Source organism: Mixophyes fleayi, chromosome 3 (assembly GCF_038048845.1).
Source record: "Mixophyes fleayi isolate aMixFle1 chromosome 3, aMixFle1.hap1, whole genome shotgun sequence".
Taxonomy (NCBI): domain Eukaryota; kingdom Metazoa; phylum Chordata; class Amphibia; order Anura; family Limnodynastidae; genus Mixophyes; species Mixophyes fleayi.
Genome location: NC_134404.1, coordinates 20,855,961 through 20,875,930, shown reverse-complemented (window position 1 = coordinate 20,875,930; position 19,970 = coordinate 20,855,961). Strand labels below are relative to the sequence as shown.

The following is a 19,970-nucleotide window of genomic DNA, read 5'->3' as shown; positions in this document are numbered from 1 at the left end:
TGGTTTACTTAAAACCCCCTATTCCTGCTGCTGGTTGAGGTCATTATTTATGTTTTCATAGTGCTTCACTGATCACGGTCATTAGTTTCACCTCCGCAGGTGACGAAGAGCAAGTGGACACATCCACAAGGTGAAACAGGGTTTGCTGGTAGGCTAGATCGTTATGCGATGTCCCCATCCTGTAACCTAGATTGGGGTCTGCAGGATCCTTATGAACGGTTACTACAGTCATATAATACCCTCTAAGGGGGGAAATTCAGTGCGAGTTACCTTGCAAGTCACTTATATGCACCAAATGCTTTTCAATTATAGGACCTGTGGTGCTCAACGTGTCTGGAAATAGTGATCAAAGTGGTACGGGTAAAGATTAGCGGAATTGAGCTCTACAGCCAGGTGTGATGAACATTACAGGCCTTGGAATACCTCTTTACCAGCATTACACAACACAGGAATCGGATATGGTGTATGTCTGTCGCTAATGTAAGGAGCAAACTTTCCAGCTTTCAGAAAATGTAGACCCCCAGGAAGATCATTATAGTGCAATACAATTCATCATTACTCAAAAACCAAACAGCTCAGTACAGGTCCTATAATTACAGGTCAGTGGAACCATGACCACCATCAGTATTCTTGGTGCACTGTAGCCCTCTCCCCACTGAAGATCTCAGAGACCCCAATGTGACTTCCCGTAACGGGTGGCCGAGTGAAGAAAGCAGGGATAGACCTGTCTTGTTAGTCATTGGGAACCTGTTTGATTATTCATTCCCCAGGTCCACCTGACAATAAAGTATTCTAGATATTTATAGGCAGAGACTGACTTCTAGCTCCATCGACATCGCTGATGGTACTTCTAACACACTAGCAGGGCCATCTTTTCCATTGGGCACGATGGGCAGCCTGCCCAGGGACCCCCACGGGCAAGGGGGCCCCATAGGCACGGCTCTTAATGAGAATAAATAATCCTGCAAAAGAAAAAAAACCTGCAAAAAAAACCTACAAGGGTCACTGAGCAAGTACATCTATCTATCTTTATATATCTATATCTGTATCTGTATACATCTATATATCTATATCTAGGGGCCCCGGTGCACTGCTTTGCCCAGGGGCCCATAATGTTGTTAAGATGGCCCTGCACACTAGTACTCTCCAGCTTATTAAGCAGACATCTATCTTCACAAATACACCAAGGAGTAGTGATGGGAGACATCCTTATAAGAAGATTGTTCCTGTCTATCTGCCACAAAGACAAAGGAGCTTCTCAATGAGACACGTGTTCCAGTGATAACCGGCAGGACTTCTGGTCATGTGGTGTTGGAGCAGTCACCATTGTAGCCAAAGGCCAAATTCTATGTTAATAATAAGTAGATGGCTGATAAAACTTGCATATGTCCTGTATCTAATCTATTTTAATGGTCGGATAGAATTTATTAAAACGATGCATGCTAACTTCCCCAAGGCAGAACTAACCCAGATTCCCCCCCCCCCCCCCCCCATCTCATCTAATTCCTCATAGCTGCACATTCAATACAAGCATGAGCCATTAATGTTACACACCAAATGAACACACAAACACGAGCGAAGGTTCAGTTACAGGTTTTGTTTTTAATTTCCTAATAGTACAATACTAAAATAAACACAACTTAAAAAAAAAAAATTCTTGAAACAAAACTGTACAAAAAAGCAGTATACTACATTTTAATTACAGAACAGTCTACTGTCCAAAAGGCACTAATCCAGAATAGGAGATACAATGATACAGGACTCTTTTTAACTATTTTTTTCTTTAATACAAGAGGCGCTTGTTTCTTCTATACATCCACGTAGAGAAACAAGGATTTATTTTCTACAATTACACATTGTTATAATTAACAGCCCCTACCCTAGGGCAGTGCAGTACCTCTCCCCTAAACCAGGGGTAACCAAAAGTTTCTCATGCCTTTCTTATGCAAGTTTCATTCTGTAAATTAGGATATATGGACAGGCCTTTTAGGCTAATTTAATCCAACAGCAGCATAACTGGGTTTAACTGCATTAGTATAATATCTGGAAGGGGAGGGTTGAACTGATTGTAAAGAATGTGGACCTAGATACCAAATTTTGTTGATCAGATGGAAAAAATGCACATATTCCAATTAAAGTGGTGAAACCCCCATAAAATGTGCAAGACAAATAACCAGAACCATCTAGTATTCACATTAAGTTCTGTATTCATTTTAATCTACCGGATTTAAACGGCACAGTGAGACTGATGTGTGTTGACCAGCACATGTGGTCTTCAAACAAGACCTTGGACTCAAGGTGTGCTGTATTAGGATACACAACGAGCTCCAATACTATGCAAGAACCCTCGCCATGTCTAAATCAGGTATTTCGAACAACAGTATCTCTACTAATCAAGACTCTCAAGTTCAACAATGACAACAGGGGGAATGGGGGTGTATCAGCACCATCTGTAGAAGGAGAGAAGTACTGCACATTGGAAAAACAGTGTAATACACGTAAGACAAGACAGGCAGTTTCATATTGTAACTAATCCCTTTGCTGTCAGAGGTCTTACAGAGCCCCGTTTGGCACCAATGGGGTTAGTGAAAACGAGTGACAAAGATTTAAAAAAAATAAAAAGTAAAATAAAAAACACAAAATACAAGCCTTTTATTTCCCCCAACGCTCATCCTATACTACATCCTCCTTCTGCTTAGCAGAAAATTGTACGTACACAAAAATACAAATACACAATTTCGTAGAACAGTTGTGATCTTAATATATTTATATATATATTTATATGAGTGGCAGGATAGTTCGTAATAGAGCGTTTTGCACTTTTGGCTCATATGCAACAAGGTTTATAAATTCAGCTTTAGCTTTTTCATTCAGTTTTCTTTTCTTTTTGTAGTTTAGCTTTTAAACAAGTGTTTTGCATCGTTAAGCAGCATCCAGTTTGCAGAAGGAGCGGTTTTGTGGTGGGGTCTGGGAAGGGTTACTATACTATCAGGAATCTACGTTACTGAATGTTTATGGTATATGAGGGAGGGAAGGGGGAGACGCGGAACATGAAGCAGGTACACCAAAAGGCATTGAACCTATTCAAAAATTTACAGGTTACATTATGTTCTCAAAGTCCTTGGCTCTCAACAGCAGTGGATATCTAAACTAATGATATTTCTATCAAGTCTCCAAAATGTCCCAAACAGCCCACGATGTTCCATAAATACCCTGTTGACTAATCACAAAGGCTGACTGCATGATCTACGGGGAAAACTATAATAGAAAGGTTTTGATGAAACAATTGTACAATGCTATAATGGGCAATTCTTGGCAGAACCTTCATTCCCCAATTCACCTAACAATCTGGAGCCAACAGAGCTTCTCTGTAAGATCAGAGTCAGCATTTATGGTCCACAGAAAACTGCTCCATCTACACCGGCCCTTCGCATCAACCAGATTTTCATGTATCTGGACAAGGAGTCAGGATGGTACTGAGGCCAAATAAGACTGGTCAGAAAAATTCTTAAGGAAAATAATATTTCAAATATCGACTGTCCATGTGGTGGAGAGAAGTCAAAACAACAGATCACAGTACATGATAAACTCTGCTTAGAAATGCCTTCTGTTACATCCACATGTAACGGTTTACTACATTTCTGTGGACTCTGAAGACTGAGCGTATAAAAGTGTATGCGTCATATATTGCTTTCTGTAACAGGAAGTTGTGTAAATGGAATATCCTTTGATGGCATAATTATAAGGCCATTATTAGATCCTAGAACCATTAATGACAATAATGACCACAACAAGCATTATGAACATGTGGGAAAGCCTATACTGATCTCCATATCCCTGCTGAAGGGTACCTGTCCCCAACACAGAGGACAGACGCCATTTTGTTGGAGGCACCCATACCGATATGAAATGCTGCCCATCAAATCACCAGGAACCAGTGTTTACTAACCCTCCATGATCGTTAGTCAGCGGCTCAGTCATGTCACTGGTTCGTAGCGAATTGATAAGCTCAGGAATTTTGGTTCCGCCCACAATATGGCTACCAAGAGTGTCCGTAGACGACAGATGCTCCACAATGTCCATTTATCAGCAATTGTCCGTCAATCCAGTGGCAATCCTATGTAAACAGAAAATCTATAACCTCAAGGCCAAGTAATATATGTAATGTACAGCAAGCCCATCATACCATCCAGCGAGACCCGACATAAAACGTATTTGGCGCAGCCGCGATGGAACACAACGGGTGCGGAGGAATATCATGGACTGGGCGGGAAGCATATTCTAAATTATAGGCACTTGCTTTGAAGAGCTAAAACATCTACATGAAAGTTTGTGGAAGAGAGCAGGCTGGGCTGGCAGGGCGTGCTGGGACTTGTAGTTCCCAAGAAGGTGGAGAGCAAGAGGTTGCCTACGTCAGACCAAGTTTCACTACAACCAACTCTAGCGCTGATACTATACGAACAATGATGTGAGGGAAAGAATCTGCAGAAAACGGCGTTGGCCAATAAATAGAGAAGTGTATTATGGCCGAAAAACTGCTGAAATGCGCCTCCGATCCAATGTAACACTGAAGTTACCGTAACAGAACGATTGCACAGGTCTGATCCCTAGGAGGGGAGAACAATGGATGAAGGGGAGAACAATGGATGAAGGGGAGAACAATGGATGAAGGGGAGAACAATGGATGAAGGGGAGAACAATGGATGAAGGGGAGAACAATGGATGAACTCCGTTTCATTTGCGTCAATTATATAACATGATATCTAGAGGACAGAACAAGAACATTGTGTGTTGGGGAGATAAATATGCAGAAAAGAAACAGTCACTGTATTATTACTGTTTCTTTGGGTGCAACAGAAATAACATTTATGTGGCTTGCCCACCCCTTAGTTTTATTTATTTTAAAAGAAACCTTCCTTCCACTGAATCTATGACGAGGTCTCACTGCCACCTCAGTGATACTGTCCAATCAGGACACCCGAATATGGGGGAGAAAAAAACCAAACCCACCTGGTAAGGACTAGCCTTTCCCAGCCCCTCTTACAAAGGAGAACTGTGTCAGAATTTATCAGAAAACCATTTGCAGCCTTATCCTTTTGAAAACTAGTTTCTTGACTCCCAATAAACACACCAAGGAGTATATTTACTAAAAAGCGGGTTTGAAAAAGTGGAGATGTTGCCTATACAACCAATCAGATTCTAGCTGTTATTTTGTAGCATGTAGTAAATCTAGAATCCGATTGGCTGCTATAGGCAACATCTCCACTTTTTCAAACCCGCAGTTTAGTAAATATATCCCCAAGACCCAATCATCTTTATGGGGTCTTGGTCTCAGTGTGAGGGGGCATTTTCATCAAAGTTGATGCAAATGATTACATAAAGTGAGCACTGCAAGATACAAGATAAAGTTCATTACCTGTTGCCAGGTAAAAGAGGAAACACTTCCTCTGTGGAAATGTATCTATGCTGTATACACAAGACCTTCACACATATAAAAGCAGAATTTAAAATGGGCTTAAGTGTCAGTTAACGACGGAAGATAGAAGCTTGAAGATCCCCAAATCATTGTGCACGAGAGCCACAGATCGGATCAGTAATTTACTGCCCAAGGTAAAAACATTCACAATATAACATCAATCAAAGCAGTCTGAGAGCTGGTTAATAGGAGCTTAAATCACATTGACATTAATCATCATAAACCTGATAAAGAAATGTCTGTGTCTCACCACATTGATTGTTCGGGGGAATATATTCCATCATTTATCAGAAATAAAAGGGAGAGGCTCAAAGTTCTGTCCATGAATCAGTCCGCGAGCAAATAACACATAGATTGTTTCTATAGCTGCATAAAATCTCTGCCACTTATCTTCTATTGCCCCTCTACAAATGCACATCTGAAAACACACGTTCCGCCCCATTAATAGTACAGTAAGGACCCTTTCACGTTCAACCATTTAAACTGCCATTTACAGAGTATCTAGTTAAATTCCAAAACACCAAAATTTCCAAATCCCAACTCTAAAAAAACCAAGAAAATAAAAATGGACAAACATATAGGATCAGACAGACCTGCAGGTTAATTTCTCATTTTCTATGGAAGGGAGGTGGGGAATTCAATTAACCAAGATGTTCTGGCAGAACCTTGTGCCAAGGGTTCCTGTGCACACTTCCGGTTATTACGGTAGAGGCATCTCCGTTTACTGTTGCTCGCACCTCAAGTTTCAGCTTTCAGGCGCGACATTGCAGAGTCTCACGGCAGGAGGCTACACCAGAACTTCACATAGAATTGAATTCTCCCCTGTGTGTATGGGTGCTTCCACCCCCCCCCCCCGGACTCTCTGTAGCAAAGGTGATCCACACACTGCTGCTGTTTAAAGGGAACGTTTCTCCTAATTATTTGCAAGAGGACTGTGATTACTCCCAAAACATCTGCACCTGCATGTAAACAGAGCATGCCACAGTCACACCTTTGCTAATTTGTGATGATCTTTAGTAGAGATACAATTATCTCTCACAGCCCAAACCAAACTTTCCCTTCCCAATCACCTACAACACTGCATCAAAGCTACTATGACAACAGGGGGACTGGGATATATCAGCGCCTTCTGTAGAAGGAGAGAAGTAATACACCTTGGTTAACAGTGCAATAAACGTAAAAAAAGACAGACCGTTTCATACTGTAACTAATCCCTGTTCTGTCAGAGGTCTTACAGAGCCCACACATACTCCCAGAATACTACAGGAATGTCCAAGCTTATTACCCAGCACATGAAGACTGGTAAACTCCCTGCAAACAGCCCACAGGGCCAGACTGTAGATATAGAAGTGTAATCATTGCCTACAGTATAGTCCCATTCTGCTTGTACCAGGGACTTCTAAGGAAAATAACAAAAATAAGATCTAGGACTAGGTGGATTTAGTATATTTTTCCCAAAATACCAAACTGTCATGTAAAAAAATGAAATAAAAATCTGATTGGAATTTAGTGGTATTTGCCCAGTAGGATTCATTCATAATTCATTGCATGCAATAATGGACAGTTACTGCTGAAATTTTTCCATAATACGTAAATACAAAAAACCAATCTTACCTGACCTACCGCTATGCAGGTTATCTACCTGCGCAAGCAATGCAGCAATAAACTGAAGGAGCGACCCCTAGGATGGAAGAGACTGAACTACAAAATACTAAAATATGCAACAATGCATCGGGGGCATTTCTGACCATTGCCGAGAGCCATCAATATAGAACATGAAAGAGAACATCCGATTGATCGTTACCTGTGAAATAGTTCTGACACTCCCCCTTCACTTTTGTTTTAAATTGGAGAAAGCAAACGATCAAGAACCATTAATACTACACTGCAGCGGGAGAGGTCAGGAAGTCAGGTTTGACTTAAAGGATGAGCAGAAGTTTGGTGTGTTTACTAATCCAGCTGGTAAGCCTATTCAGTCACTGTATTAGCTGATCACTTGAGGGGCCCGATTCACCAAGACACGGACACTGAACGCAACCTGCGTTTGTTTTACAGCGCACGTACATTGGCTCTGCGCACTCCTGAATTCAACAAGGAATGGATCTGAAGATACGTGCGCTGATGTATCCGAGGCTAGGTCTGCTCAGTTCAATGTGAATTGTAAATTCACAAATGAACGAGCAGGAAAAATTTTTTACAATGTCACCAGTTAATAATATAGGCAATAATGATTAAAGTAAAAAAAAATAAGAAAGAAGAAAAAAGAAAAAGAAAAAAAGAAGAAGTCTCCCCCCCCCCCCATGAAATACATTTATAAGGATGATCTTTATGTCTACTGAACATAAAATACATTTTTACAGTTGCTCCTGTTGGCAAACACATGTTATAGCATGCATACGAGGCTGTCTTCACTACTGATAAGGACTTCGACTAGCCCTGTAGCTGGAGCAGGAGATATGGCAGAAAAACAAATAACTTTGAGGGGCTCAGAGCTTGAATCTGAATTGGCTGCGTGTGCCGAGTTTGGCTCACCCCTTACTGTACATTGACTACGGGAAAATGCCCCTTCCCGCCCAGTTCACTCCCCGAAATCGTAGGCTGTAGTAAGTGTCCTTGTTGCAAGAACATGAGACAGACAGGGCAGCGATTACTGGCGTATGGCCCGGTTCTGAACAGATACGTACCTTGGTGAATCAGGTCCGTAGAGTTTAAACAGTCTACTCTATGTAATGTGGCAGGTACCATATCTCTGTGCAAAGTGTAATGGACGATATTGCAGCAATGTTCTACAAATAAATGTGTTAAAATACATCGGCAAGATTAATTTTTATGTGTTGGACAATTAAATATCAACATATTCTATTATTTCACTAGAAAAAAAAAATATGTTCATTTAGAACTTGCAGTTTACACCAATATTAATCAGAATGTATTCTAACGAGATCCTATTGGCTGCTTCTGATCAGTGACACGTTACATATTAGAGATCAGTTGACGTGGGACACAATTGCAGAGGTCAAAGTTGGACATGAAAAGTTACAAAACAATTTCTGCAATCACAAACTTCTGAACATTTCTAATATGAAACTACATTTAAATCAGCTTTAGATATAGAATACCTTTCCTGGTTTTATAGTATATTGCTGTAATGTTTCTATAACACATATCAAGGAAATACTATATATTTTTGTAGATAATCTTAGAAAATAAAAATCTTAAGTCATTGTTTGACCCGTGATTTGTCACAAAGATTTCAAACTGAGTAGACGATACGTAGATCGCAATTTCATGCAACTACTTGTATTTTAATATTGTTTAAAACATTATGGCATAAAACAAACAAACAAACAAAAAAAACAAACAAAGACTTGTGATGAAAACTCTATATACTACAAACCAAATTTACCAGTCCAACTTGGTATAAACGTCCACAAAAAAGCACAACACAAAGAAAACAAAAACAAGATCTATATACACATGTATATATTTAAATATATAAAATTAAATATCTGTTCGCTATTGAAAATATATTTGCAAAAGCCACGGCAGGTGTACATATATTTACAGCAACAAATAATAAAAGTCTATTTACTGTACACAATTATATTTTTTTTAGCTTTAAAAAGGAGGAAATTTAAATAAATATTTCTTAACTTGGTTTGAAAATTGTCCCAATGGTTTTGCAGTGATACTGAATAAAGAGAACACAGTATCTGTAATCGATCGTCCTTAATGCTGCTACATAATTAGACATTTCATTAAACAGTAAATAACATGTGGCTGTTAATAACAATTTCTTATTGTCACAATCAGGTGTGATCTTCCGTTGCAATAATATTTAAGAGCGCATGGTTTTGTTTTTTTTAATTATTAAAATGGATTTTATATTTTAATATTGCTAAAAAATGAATGGATAGTTCTTACTAAACACAAAAAAAAATAAAAATAAAAAAATAAAAATAATAAAAGTGAAAAGACAGATTTTGCTTTCTGAAGTCATATGCATAGAAATATTCGGCTAGAACGTAATACAGGTAATATAATTCAGGCATGAGCTTTGTAAATTGTGTATTACACTTAAAAATCTAATTATATTCTCTTACGAAAAACATAACAGATTGGGGGGGGGGGGGGGGGCGAGGGGGGCACCACAAAATAAAATATGGGTTTGACATTTCAAAATATGAATGTGTTAATCAATAGGTTGGATCAGATGGTTTACCTATTGGGGAGAGGGGGGTTTAAAGACCGTGCTCAGCCTTTGATTGGCCAGAGGATCGGGCAGCATACCTGGCTCAAGAGATATGCCCAGGATTAGATACGAGTCATGCCATCTGTTCATAACCCACCCTACGCAGCCCTCTTTGGCCGGGCACACCTCAGCCAACGTGACCTGAATAGGGCTTTCCTTTAGACATTAAAATGTCATTATTATTTTTTTTGCACAGGTCAAAAAGTGCATGAAAATCCTTTATTCACACCAAAGGTTACAGTAATAATTGTGGTAACTTGGTGTCTCTGGCTATCTCTACTCTTTACCGCGGCTTCCTGTTAGAAATTGGACATTTGTAATTTGGTCGCCAACAGCAAATGCTCTCTGAGGTGGTAAAAACAAAACCTGATCTAAATATAAAGATGCAAACATCTTAAGAGACACTCCCATGACTGCCAATGAATATCTGGAACCAGAATATTGGTTGAGAGATCACCTAATAAGTATATGACTGGATGATGCCATCTGATTGGCAAAAGTGGTAAGTCGTTTTTATCTTTTAATCTTTTCACGCTTAGTAAGCAACAATCTCCAGAAACATGGCCAACCACGGCCCTCTATCAGTGTACCCTTGGATGCTGGTTTCATTACATAGTCATAGAAAGTATCGCCTGGCTGAAACATTTGGCAGAAAAACACTATATTTTCCATTTGACTTACCAAACACAGACAACTGTTATCTAGAAAGAGTTCTAGAAAACTCCTCGCGGGCTGTACGATTATACATCCAGAAATTACAGTCCTTTGACAAGCCAAGGATTCCTTAGAACCAAGGAACTAAGCGAACAGAACTGGAGATCAGGACTTGTGTATATGTAACGCCGAATTCTGACACGGTGAATTGTCGGTGTGATGACGCTCTCCTTATCCTTATTATCATTAGTATAGATCAGGTAGACGCGTCAATATGCAGCTATGGACTGGACTTTACGTATAACGTACAAAACCACCCCTGAAATGATCCAGCTTAGGGGGCACTTGGTGGAAGTGTAAGAGAATCTTGTTGCGTCGCAGAGACCCGTCAGCTTCCCAGAGACAGGGAAATCATATTGCTTGGCGTTATTTGGTCCTAGGTGGGCAGCTAAGAGGAAGACTTCAGTAAAACCCTTTCTATATGCCACCAGTCTGGGCAAAATAAATTCAAATATGGAATCGTGACATTTTGCCCTTATATGTGATCATGAACAATGTGGCCCTAATATAAAGGGCCCGACTACACACACACATTACTCCGCAGGTGTTATCAAGGCTAGAGTTCACATTCCTAATAAAGAGAGTCCGTGTCAGAGTAAGTAATCACAGTTTTATGCCCTAAAACGCTCTGTAATATATAACGTTTTACAAGTTCACATGACAAACCTTTATAAAGTAATGACACATAGAAAGACACATTGGGAGACATTTAAGAAAATGGTGCAAAGGAAGAAGTTGGTGTTGCCGATAGCAACCAGTCCGGCTTTTCTTTCCTGAGCCGATCTTTGATAGCTAAAGGCAACACCAACTCTTCCTTTACCCAGTTTTTCTCCCAGTCGTCACGTGATTCATAAGGGGACACAGGGAGAGATTTATAATATACCAGTGGGGCAAGCAAGGCCTTAGCTCGGGCAACCTTGGTGCACTCAGAAAAACACACAGTAGGTGGTTATTTTGGTGCGGAGAAGCCACTGGAATCTGAGAAGCACAAGGACCTGGTGTCACAAACTTACAGGAACTTGAGCTTCCCCAATTTAAGAGTGTGATAATAGTACTATAAAAAGTATTAAAAACAAACAAAACAAAGACTGTATTGCAGTAGATGCTAGTAAAAGAGAGAGTAAAAGTGCATTGATTAGCAAAAAAGTCAAAACTCACGTTGCATTGGGAGAAAAAAAAAAAGTATTACTCAAAAATTGATTCAATTAATACTGTAGTTGGTCTATCAACTCGTCTAAAGTGTATCATCATAATTAACATTTATTTATATAGCGCTAGCAAATTCCGCAGCGCTTTACAATTGGTATATAAATGGTAAAATCGACCTGGCAGTCAACCAATAATAATTATTATTCGAGTCTGCTCATATAATATATTGTTATGATCTTACATAATTCTGGGCTTTAAAAAAAAAGAAAAAAAAAAGACCTCTTTGGAGTGGAGGTGGACAGTAATTAAAGTAAGATAAGTGCCTCTTATTTGTATTGTTCAGCTTCAGCGCTATTTGTAGTGTTTATACAAGCAAAAGATATAAAAAGTGTCTTGCCATTACCAGGGAGCAAAACGGGATAAATACGGGTTGCCCATAAACCAGTCCCAAGATAAAAAAACAAAACAAAACCTTTGCACTAGTGACCCTTATCCGACACAAAGGATGCTGGGAGCGAAGCACAACTGTTGCTCTGAACAATGCGGAGTTTAGGAGAAGAACAAAAACAGAAGTTGTTTCTCAAACTAAGGCTGCATGTAAATCGGGGCATGCTGCCCACCTTACTTGTATGAGAACGTGTCCACATGACTCATTAATGCTACTTTGAAGAAAGTCTTTGAGGAACGTGATGAAGGTGCGGAGGAAAGTGACTGACGCATAAGGGATTGGAAGCACTTGTAAACTGGAATGCCAGAATGGAGTAAAATGTCCTAGACCTGGGAAAGGGGCGATTATGGCTGGAATTAATACTGAGGAAGCAGACGCGTAGGTTATGGGCACCATGCCATCTTCACAGGACGAGACCCTACCAGCTAACTCGACGTACAAGAGACTGCAGTTATACTGATAATAGGAACACATATTAAGGACTGAGGAAAGATTGCTAAGGTGCTACGTCTAAATCTAAATAAATTTTCACTTTGACCCGTCCCCGCTGTGTAAGGTATCAGTCATCGTCCAGAGCCTCTGTCTTGATCTCGCCGGTTCCTTGCCGGGCCAGCGCCAGGATGGTGTGGTTGACAGCTGCCATTTCCACAGCTAAGGAGATGGGGTCCTGGTGGTCACTATGACTGGTGCTGTCATCCTAAGCATGTAGAGGTAAAGAAAAAAATCACAAAATAACTAGTTAATTCACAATACGCAAAACGGTTTTCATCAACACCCTTCCCTCAGCTTCTGTGCTTTTCACAAAAAGCCTTTACAGCATCTAGGCAGGTTTATTTTTCTGTTTGCCCCTGAAGGCCACATAAGACTAACTGTATTCAATGGATAGAGCACAGCGAAGTCATTTCCAGGCGCAAACGAAAAAACAACACAAAATAAAAAGAAGCCAAAAAGATAATGCAACGTATTCAATAAAAGCTGCAAAGTTGACATGAGCAAAGCAATAAAGTTATGTGAATTAGAAACCTCCCATAACAGTCTCAGTGTGGGCATGCGAGGAAAGCATTGTTATAGCTGTGTGTGCAGGGCAGGTAATTTAGACTGTAAGCTCCGCTGGGTAAGGGACAGGTGTAAGATTAGACTCTCTCTGTAAAGCGCTGTGTAATACGTTGGCATTCTATGAAATAAATATATGCATTAGTAATAATAAAATATCATTAATAATAGGGTTGTGAATAAAGCTGTATTATTTTTCGCCACATTTTCTACATTTAATTTGTAACTCCGCGGTTCAGGGTCTTCTCTTCCGCCAGCACTAGAAGATGGAGTATAAAGAGGACCCAATAGCGCAGGCAGGCAGGTGCCACAGTACATCTCTCCCTCTAACTGCCCTGGAACTGCCCACAGTCAGCGCTGCAGAGCTGTGAGACCACTGCAGCGCCGCCATCTATGGGCAGAAACCCCAGATAGCGGTCACTCCGGCACTGCTCTGGCTGCGCCCTCTGCTGGTGGACGTTCCTGTGACATCATTGTAGCGACAACACAGGATTCCACTTCCAACACTGCAACAGTGCCTACCGCTTTGGCATTTCAAGCACACGGGGTTTACGGAGCGTGTCAATGAGGGAGTAGTTCTGTACAGAGATAACAGATCCTCATTTCCAATTAACAGCTCCCCCGTTAGAATGAATTTAGTATTTGATCAACCATAGGCAATTTATTCAAATAAATCCTAACAGAACAAACTTTCCACATACACTGATATTTGCAATCACTGCTGATAACGTATGGCTAATTATTAACTATTGAGTTGTGTTCTTTAATTTCAATTCCAAAAGGAGAAAAACTGACAATTCTATTCCTCCAGCCTCAACTTCTAGGGAGGTCGCGCCCCTCTCCACTCCAGCTTCAACTTCTAGGGAGGTCATGCCCGCCCCTCCAGCCTCAACTTCTAGGGAGGTAGCGCCCCTCTCCCCTCCAGCCTCAACTTCTAGGGAGGTCGCGCCCCTCCCCCCTCCAGCTTCAACTTCTAGGGAGGTAGCGCCCGCCCCTCCAGCCTCACTCTAGGGAGGTAGCGCCCGCCCCTCCAGCCTCACTCTAGGGAGGTAGCGCCCGCCCCTCCAGCCTCACTCTAGGGAGAAATACTAAATGCTTTTACAAAAAAATTCTGCTGAATCCTGAACAAAATGCACATCCTAACTTGCATGTTATGATTAAGTAGGTTAAGCCTAAATAATAAAATTGTCGTTTTAGCCAACAGAAGTAATACCGTTGCCCGGCACACCAAGAACGCGGGGAAATCACAATCTGCAACTATAATTATCCCGTTTAAACCTACAGAAATAGCATCCCGCGGCATCACCGCGATGGACTACAAGAGAAGAGATGCTCACCTGTTCAGAGTAATCATTGCCATCGACGTCGTCGCTGTTCGAATGCCCGCCTGGACTTTGTACATCGATGCCATGACTCTCCAGGATTGCTGCTTCTTCGAAAAAAGCAAACATGGCCCTAAATTATCGGCAATGGAAATATAAACCACCCCGCAGCAAACACAAATGCATGCACATCTCTGAAAGAGGGGGCGCTTAGAAGTACTAAAGGTTCTCTGTTGTGCTCATCCAGGTCTCTGTAAAGCAGATCCCGGACCTCCACGAGGGCTGCGTACATGTGATCCTTGTCAAATGCACCTAAAATATGACTTATGTAGATACATCAGTCAGACTGGTTTAACTATGCCAAAAATATTGAATGATTGCCTTTGCTTTACAAAAAAAAAAATATATAATCTAATGACTTTCAGATGCAGCAGTAAGATTCAGAAAAGGTCGATATTGCTGCCGCAATAAGAAATTCACAAACAGTCAGCCTCAGATTTAACCCCTGTGAACAGTACACTATGTAATGACCAGTACACAGGAACCCAGCACCAATATACGAGGGTACATTTATCATTGATGGGCATTCAACGCATACATATGGGCTAATTATACCTGCAAGTGGTAAGAAATACAATAACACGATCACGAGGGAGAATACAAATTAAAACACAAGACCTCTCGGCAATGTTCTATACCCAGACTGCAGATAGATCCCCAGATCATCACCCTCAGCAAGTTACAGTTATGACCTCAGTTTCTGTCTGCTAAACCTGGAGATTTCTGATCACTTCTAGTATTTACAGCTATGGGAAGTATTCACAGTGAGTGATGAGGACGGAGCAATAAGTTATCAATAGGTCTAGGCAAAGCCAGGATCTCCCATCATGTATTAATGACAACTAGTTCATTTACAGTGTCCCTGTTGTCTGCAGAACGGGGAGGCAGCCATTTTGTCGGCTACACCAGTATTCACGAGAGCGCAGCCTATCCATTCACTAGTGATATCAGCGAGGCATTACATTGTACAGCTCACAACATTGCTGATTCTAGAAGTGCCCCGGTGATATGACTGGCTCCAAGTGAATTGATAGGATGCAATCTCATGACTACTGGTTCAGCCATTGGCTGCCTCCTCTTGTACTGAGTGTAGGTATATACTGTAAACGTAGACACCTTTGTTGGCAGATGGGAAGCTGCTCCCCGAGACGGTATCATCCCGATGTCTTAAATACAGGTAACAGTTATTACGGCTGTGCTCTGATACATTACCGATGTTGGCTCTTCTCTTGATTTCCTTCCTTCTATTGGCGAACCAATTGTAGACTTTCAAGGAGGTGACCCGTTCCAGGTCAGACAGCTTCTTGCCTGGAATAATACACATGAATGACTGAACCATGAATGCATGTACAACCATTAGTGAGAGGTTATCAATACATATCCTACATCTGAGTTTTATCTGAGAACAGTGTGGTTACGTATTATATACACCAGTTTTATACAGTATAAGGAAAGTGCTTGCAAGATTTTACATTACCAAATGAAATAAAGGAATTAGATACAAGAACCACGAGTGCATATTAAGCAATGAACTGGGCATATCTTAATGTATCAGGATGAGAGTGTGTAAGCTTCCCTGAAGACGAGCATTGTCATAAAGGTTTGAAGCTTGGCGACAGTCTGATAAGGAATGGAGAGAGCATGAACGTAGCTAGGTGCAGCACAGGAGAAGTGTTGGGAGCTGGTGACACAGGGTGATGAAGTAGAACAATCACTGCCATTGACATGGTATTGAAATACAAAACTGCTGATTAGGAAGGAGTGCAGGAGGCCCAGCACAGATATCTGGGCCACCCCACCAGAAATGGAGAACAAAAGCCTTCATGTGTACTTCCTAAAAAAAAATCACAATCAAAAGCGGAACTATGTCCGGCAAACGTGGCAGCGTGTACACACCCACCACCAGCAGTGTAGGCAGATATCTGTAGAGTGTACAGTCACGGTCTTCTCAGCAGATGGTTATGAGAGATGAAGATCACATATCTGAAGATAAATTGTATAGGTCTGTACCCATGAATCAGCATGCTCATCGGGACTGTCAGTCGTTGGTAAAATCGCATCTCAAGAAAGATTGCATAGGTGTGTAACCAGCTTAAAATAAGGCGGTTACCCTTGGAACAAAAGAACTCAGATTAAATGACTAGATTGTGATCGCTTATGTCAAAAGCAACAGATAAATTCGAGAGAACTAGAAAAGACTGATGACCCGTCGCTTTGCCAGCTTGATGATCAATGGAAACCTTGGTCAGTGAGGCCTAACCAGAATCTAAGAAGCAGAAACCAGATTGTAGGGAATCAAGCAGAGAGTGAGTGAAGAGACAGTTTGTTGGGTGATTGTTGACCAAACGTTGGCGAAGTCTGAATGCAAGAGAGATAACAGACAGGGCGCTAAGCTCTCTGAAGAGTATCTAGCTACACATAAAATAGCTTGTGGTGATACTGTCTTATGATGCTTGGATTTGGGGCAAGGTGGGTCAGTGGTAACGAGAGATTCTGTGCTATTGAGTAGAGGGCTTGGACAACAACTATGTCCTTCATGTAAGATCAGTGAGCCGTTTACAGAAATATACTGAGCAGACTACACAAGAGAGAGCAACAAAGCACAAGCCTACATACAAAATCTTTATCTATGTGTCTATAGCACATAAAAACAAATAGTGAACTAGTATGTCTTCTTACAGTGAGTTAGAACAGCCGACTGCGCTTAGGAAAATACAGGACGTATATTTAAAATGATAATTTACACTGTGCCGCACACCTGAAAACAACATGGTGTGTAGTCTGCTAACCTTGAGAATTAGTAGGCGCTCTGAAGTACCCACTGTCATCTCTGTGCACCTTACACAATTCATGCCAGAGCCAACTTGGCACAGGGCTGTTTGTTAAGCAGGTTGGCTCCTCACCAACGACTTTAATAGGGAATGAATTATTGCGCAGACATAAATTATGTAGATCGTTGTGATTTTTACATAACATTCAAGGTCTTTGCTGAATATGTAAAGATGACAAACAAAACCTCTTCAAATGGGACTTTCAGGGGTGTTAAAACAGGTGGCAGTAGTGCTGACTATCCAGAGGTCACTGACGGAAACGCTGACAAGAGGTATTCGTGTCTGGGACCCTTGATCTACAATCTCACTCTGTACAGGCGTCGGCTACAGTGTTATGGACACACTCGGAACTTAGTAGGACACTATCACTGAAACAAAAAGTTAAAACCACTTGTGACAGGATGGACCGCCTATGCCACCCTATCTGTTGTCGCTGGGAACCGACTGGGCTTACTTTGCCACCGTCCCCTTTCGTTATTCCGAATACACCCCTCCTGCTGAAGTAGGAGGAGCCTGCTGCCACCACTGGGCTTCTTTAACCACATTCCTTCTGGGTAACGGTCACCGCTGGGGTGCCCCCTTGCTGGTGTACCTGGGCTGGTACTATGGATCAGGTTTGCTGTGGATGGATCTCCCCTGGCCTATCATACTGACCAGATCTGCAGGGTAGCAGGCAGAGCAGTGGTACCGAAAAAGCTGGGTCCAATCTCATAAACAGCCGGAGAACAGATTAGATTTAGGGTCTAACCTGCAGGTCACAGGAATACAGCAATATTGAAGATGTTTTCGAACAGGTCTTTGAAGCAACTGATGTTTATTTGCTCTCACACTGGTTGAAGGTACCAGGTGATCAGGTCAGATGGAACATCAGAATGATACATTTCAGTGTACAAGGCTATTTTTAGAATCAGGATACGATGTGTTTACACAAACATGGATTTACATGCATTGCAAAGCTAACAATATTTACGCTTATCTGTGATTTTTAAAAATTCTGTGATGTCCTGCATCTTGTTTTTAGACACAAGAAATCTTTTAGCAAGCCAAAAGGTCTAATTGACATGAAAACTTTCTTCAGACAGTCGCAGAATACACATTCCCAAAGAAAGGTACAAACCCCAAACAAGTCATTTCCCCACATCACAATACACTAAAGACTTTCTAAACAAAGGCTCATTGTATCAGATATATACCTAAGAAATCATACATTCCCTCTAGCAAATTTAAAACAAACGAGTTTCATCCCTGGTCTCAGAAATAAGAATTTCCTATATCAAAATATACACAATATCAAAAATAAGTGCATTGGCAATTCTATCAATAAGTGCCCCGCACTATTTCTTTGAAATACATTTATACCATAAGTTATTTATAAGTGATCCAGTCACACCACTTTAATGTTCAAATTATTCTGTACATAACAGAATGTTAGACAGTATAAAACAGTCAGCAAACTAAGGGTCTAACAGTTGGCGTCCTCTTCCGATCTCCATCGTGTTTCAGTTCAGAACTGTACCAGACCCCTAATGACCTAAATTCCACCCCCCAATTAGTTTAGATCCCCCTTCTTTGTCACTAGGCCAAACCACAGCTATTGTATTGAGAGAAATTATTGCACATTAATGAGTTTGAAAGGAGGGTTTTCGTAGGAGATAAATAGATTAAAAAACAGAGGCAAAAAACACGTCTATTCAGTGAAGACAAAATTCTGCAAGCAAAACTAGTGACACCTTTATAGCTAAGAAATGTCCTTCGTGATGAATATTATATATTCATCTCTAAAGGCGGCTTTTCAACCCCCTACCCCTCCTCCTATTAACTATTGCCTCGACGTACCACAACGATGGGAAAATAAATCTGTACACAAGAATTCACACTCCATAAAAGCAAAGAAAAGAACAGTATAGTGAATGAGGTGTGGTACTGCGCCAGGGTTTCAGCCAACATGGACTAATGATAATTTTTAATAAGTATACAAGTAAAGTAACCTAATTTGAAAGCACAGAGAGGATCTTGATATAACACTACATAATACACACGAAAACAACTTCCACAGTAGAGGACAGGCTGCGTCACACTCACCTGGTTTCTGTATAACCGCGTTGCACGCATTTGCGATTTCCTCTCGCTTGGCCTCATCGGGATACTGGTTCTCATTAAAATAGCTGGAAAATTCAAGTGTTCACAATTATCTGGTGTTATTTTATATACATGCAGAGAGCAACAATCACATGTTGCAATAACATTTCCCTGGTGAGATAAGAAAACGTTATATGCTATATAACCAAGGCCACATTTGGATGAGGATCTGAATATTTCTATACAGAAGCTGTAATTTGCGATAGGACTTGTAGAGGTGGGGGGGATATATTTTGGGGTGGGGGAAAGGGGTTAGTTCCAGAGAGACACACGCAGCATCTTAAGGCTGCTAAACAAGACACATTCGGCAGGACGAGAGTTTCAGAGAGTCCTGATTGGATGGCCATGTACTCTCCAATCAGAAACCACCCTTTATAATAACAGGACTGGAATACTGCTGCAAAATGTGTCAATAAGGGGGGAATTCAATTTCTCCCGAAGTACCGCCGCGCTAAAGATATTACCGTTATTACGGTAATATTAACCCCGTTAAAACTACCATACTAACGGTAATAATGTGCAGGCC

The 19,970-nt window shown here is 41.0% G+C and overlaps 1 protein-coding gene across 4 annotated transcripts in view; it reads right to left on the bottom strand.

Moving 5' to 3' along the window:
* Positions 1 to 11,032: 11,032 nt before the first annotated feature.
* Positions 11,033 to 19,970, bottom strand: part of HMBOX1 (homeobox containing 1) — a 78,052-nt gene continuing 69,114 nt past the window's right edge. The window contains exons 7-10 of one of the 4 annotated variants that reach the window (XM_075201192.1): positions 19,388 to 19,470; positions 15,687 to 15,782; positions 14,430 to 14,524; positions 11,033 to 12,736 (exon numbers count right to left, since the gene is read on the bottom strand). In XM_075201192.1, the coding sequence (XP_075057293.1) occupies positions 12,599 to 12,736; positions 14,430 to 14,524; positions 15,687 to 15,782; positions 19,388 to 19,470 (412 nt within the window). In that variant the 3' untranslated portion in view covers positions 11,033 to 12,598. Of the gene's footprint in view, positions 12,751 to 14,429; positions 14,525 to 15,686; positions 15,783 to 19,387; positions 19,471 to 19,970 lie in introns of all 4 variants that reach the window. The other 3 variants (XM_075201193.1, XM_075201194.1, XM_075201195.1) reach the window with 3 other exon arrangements.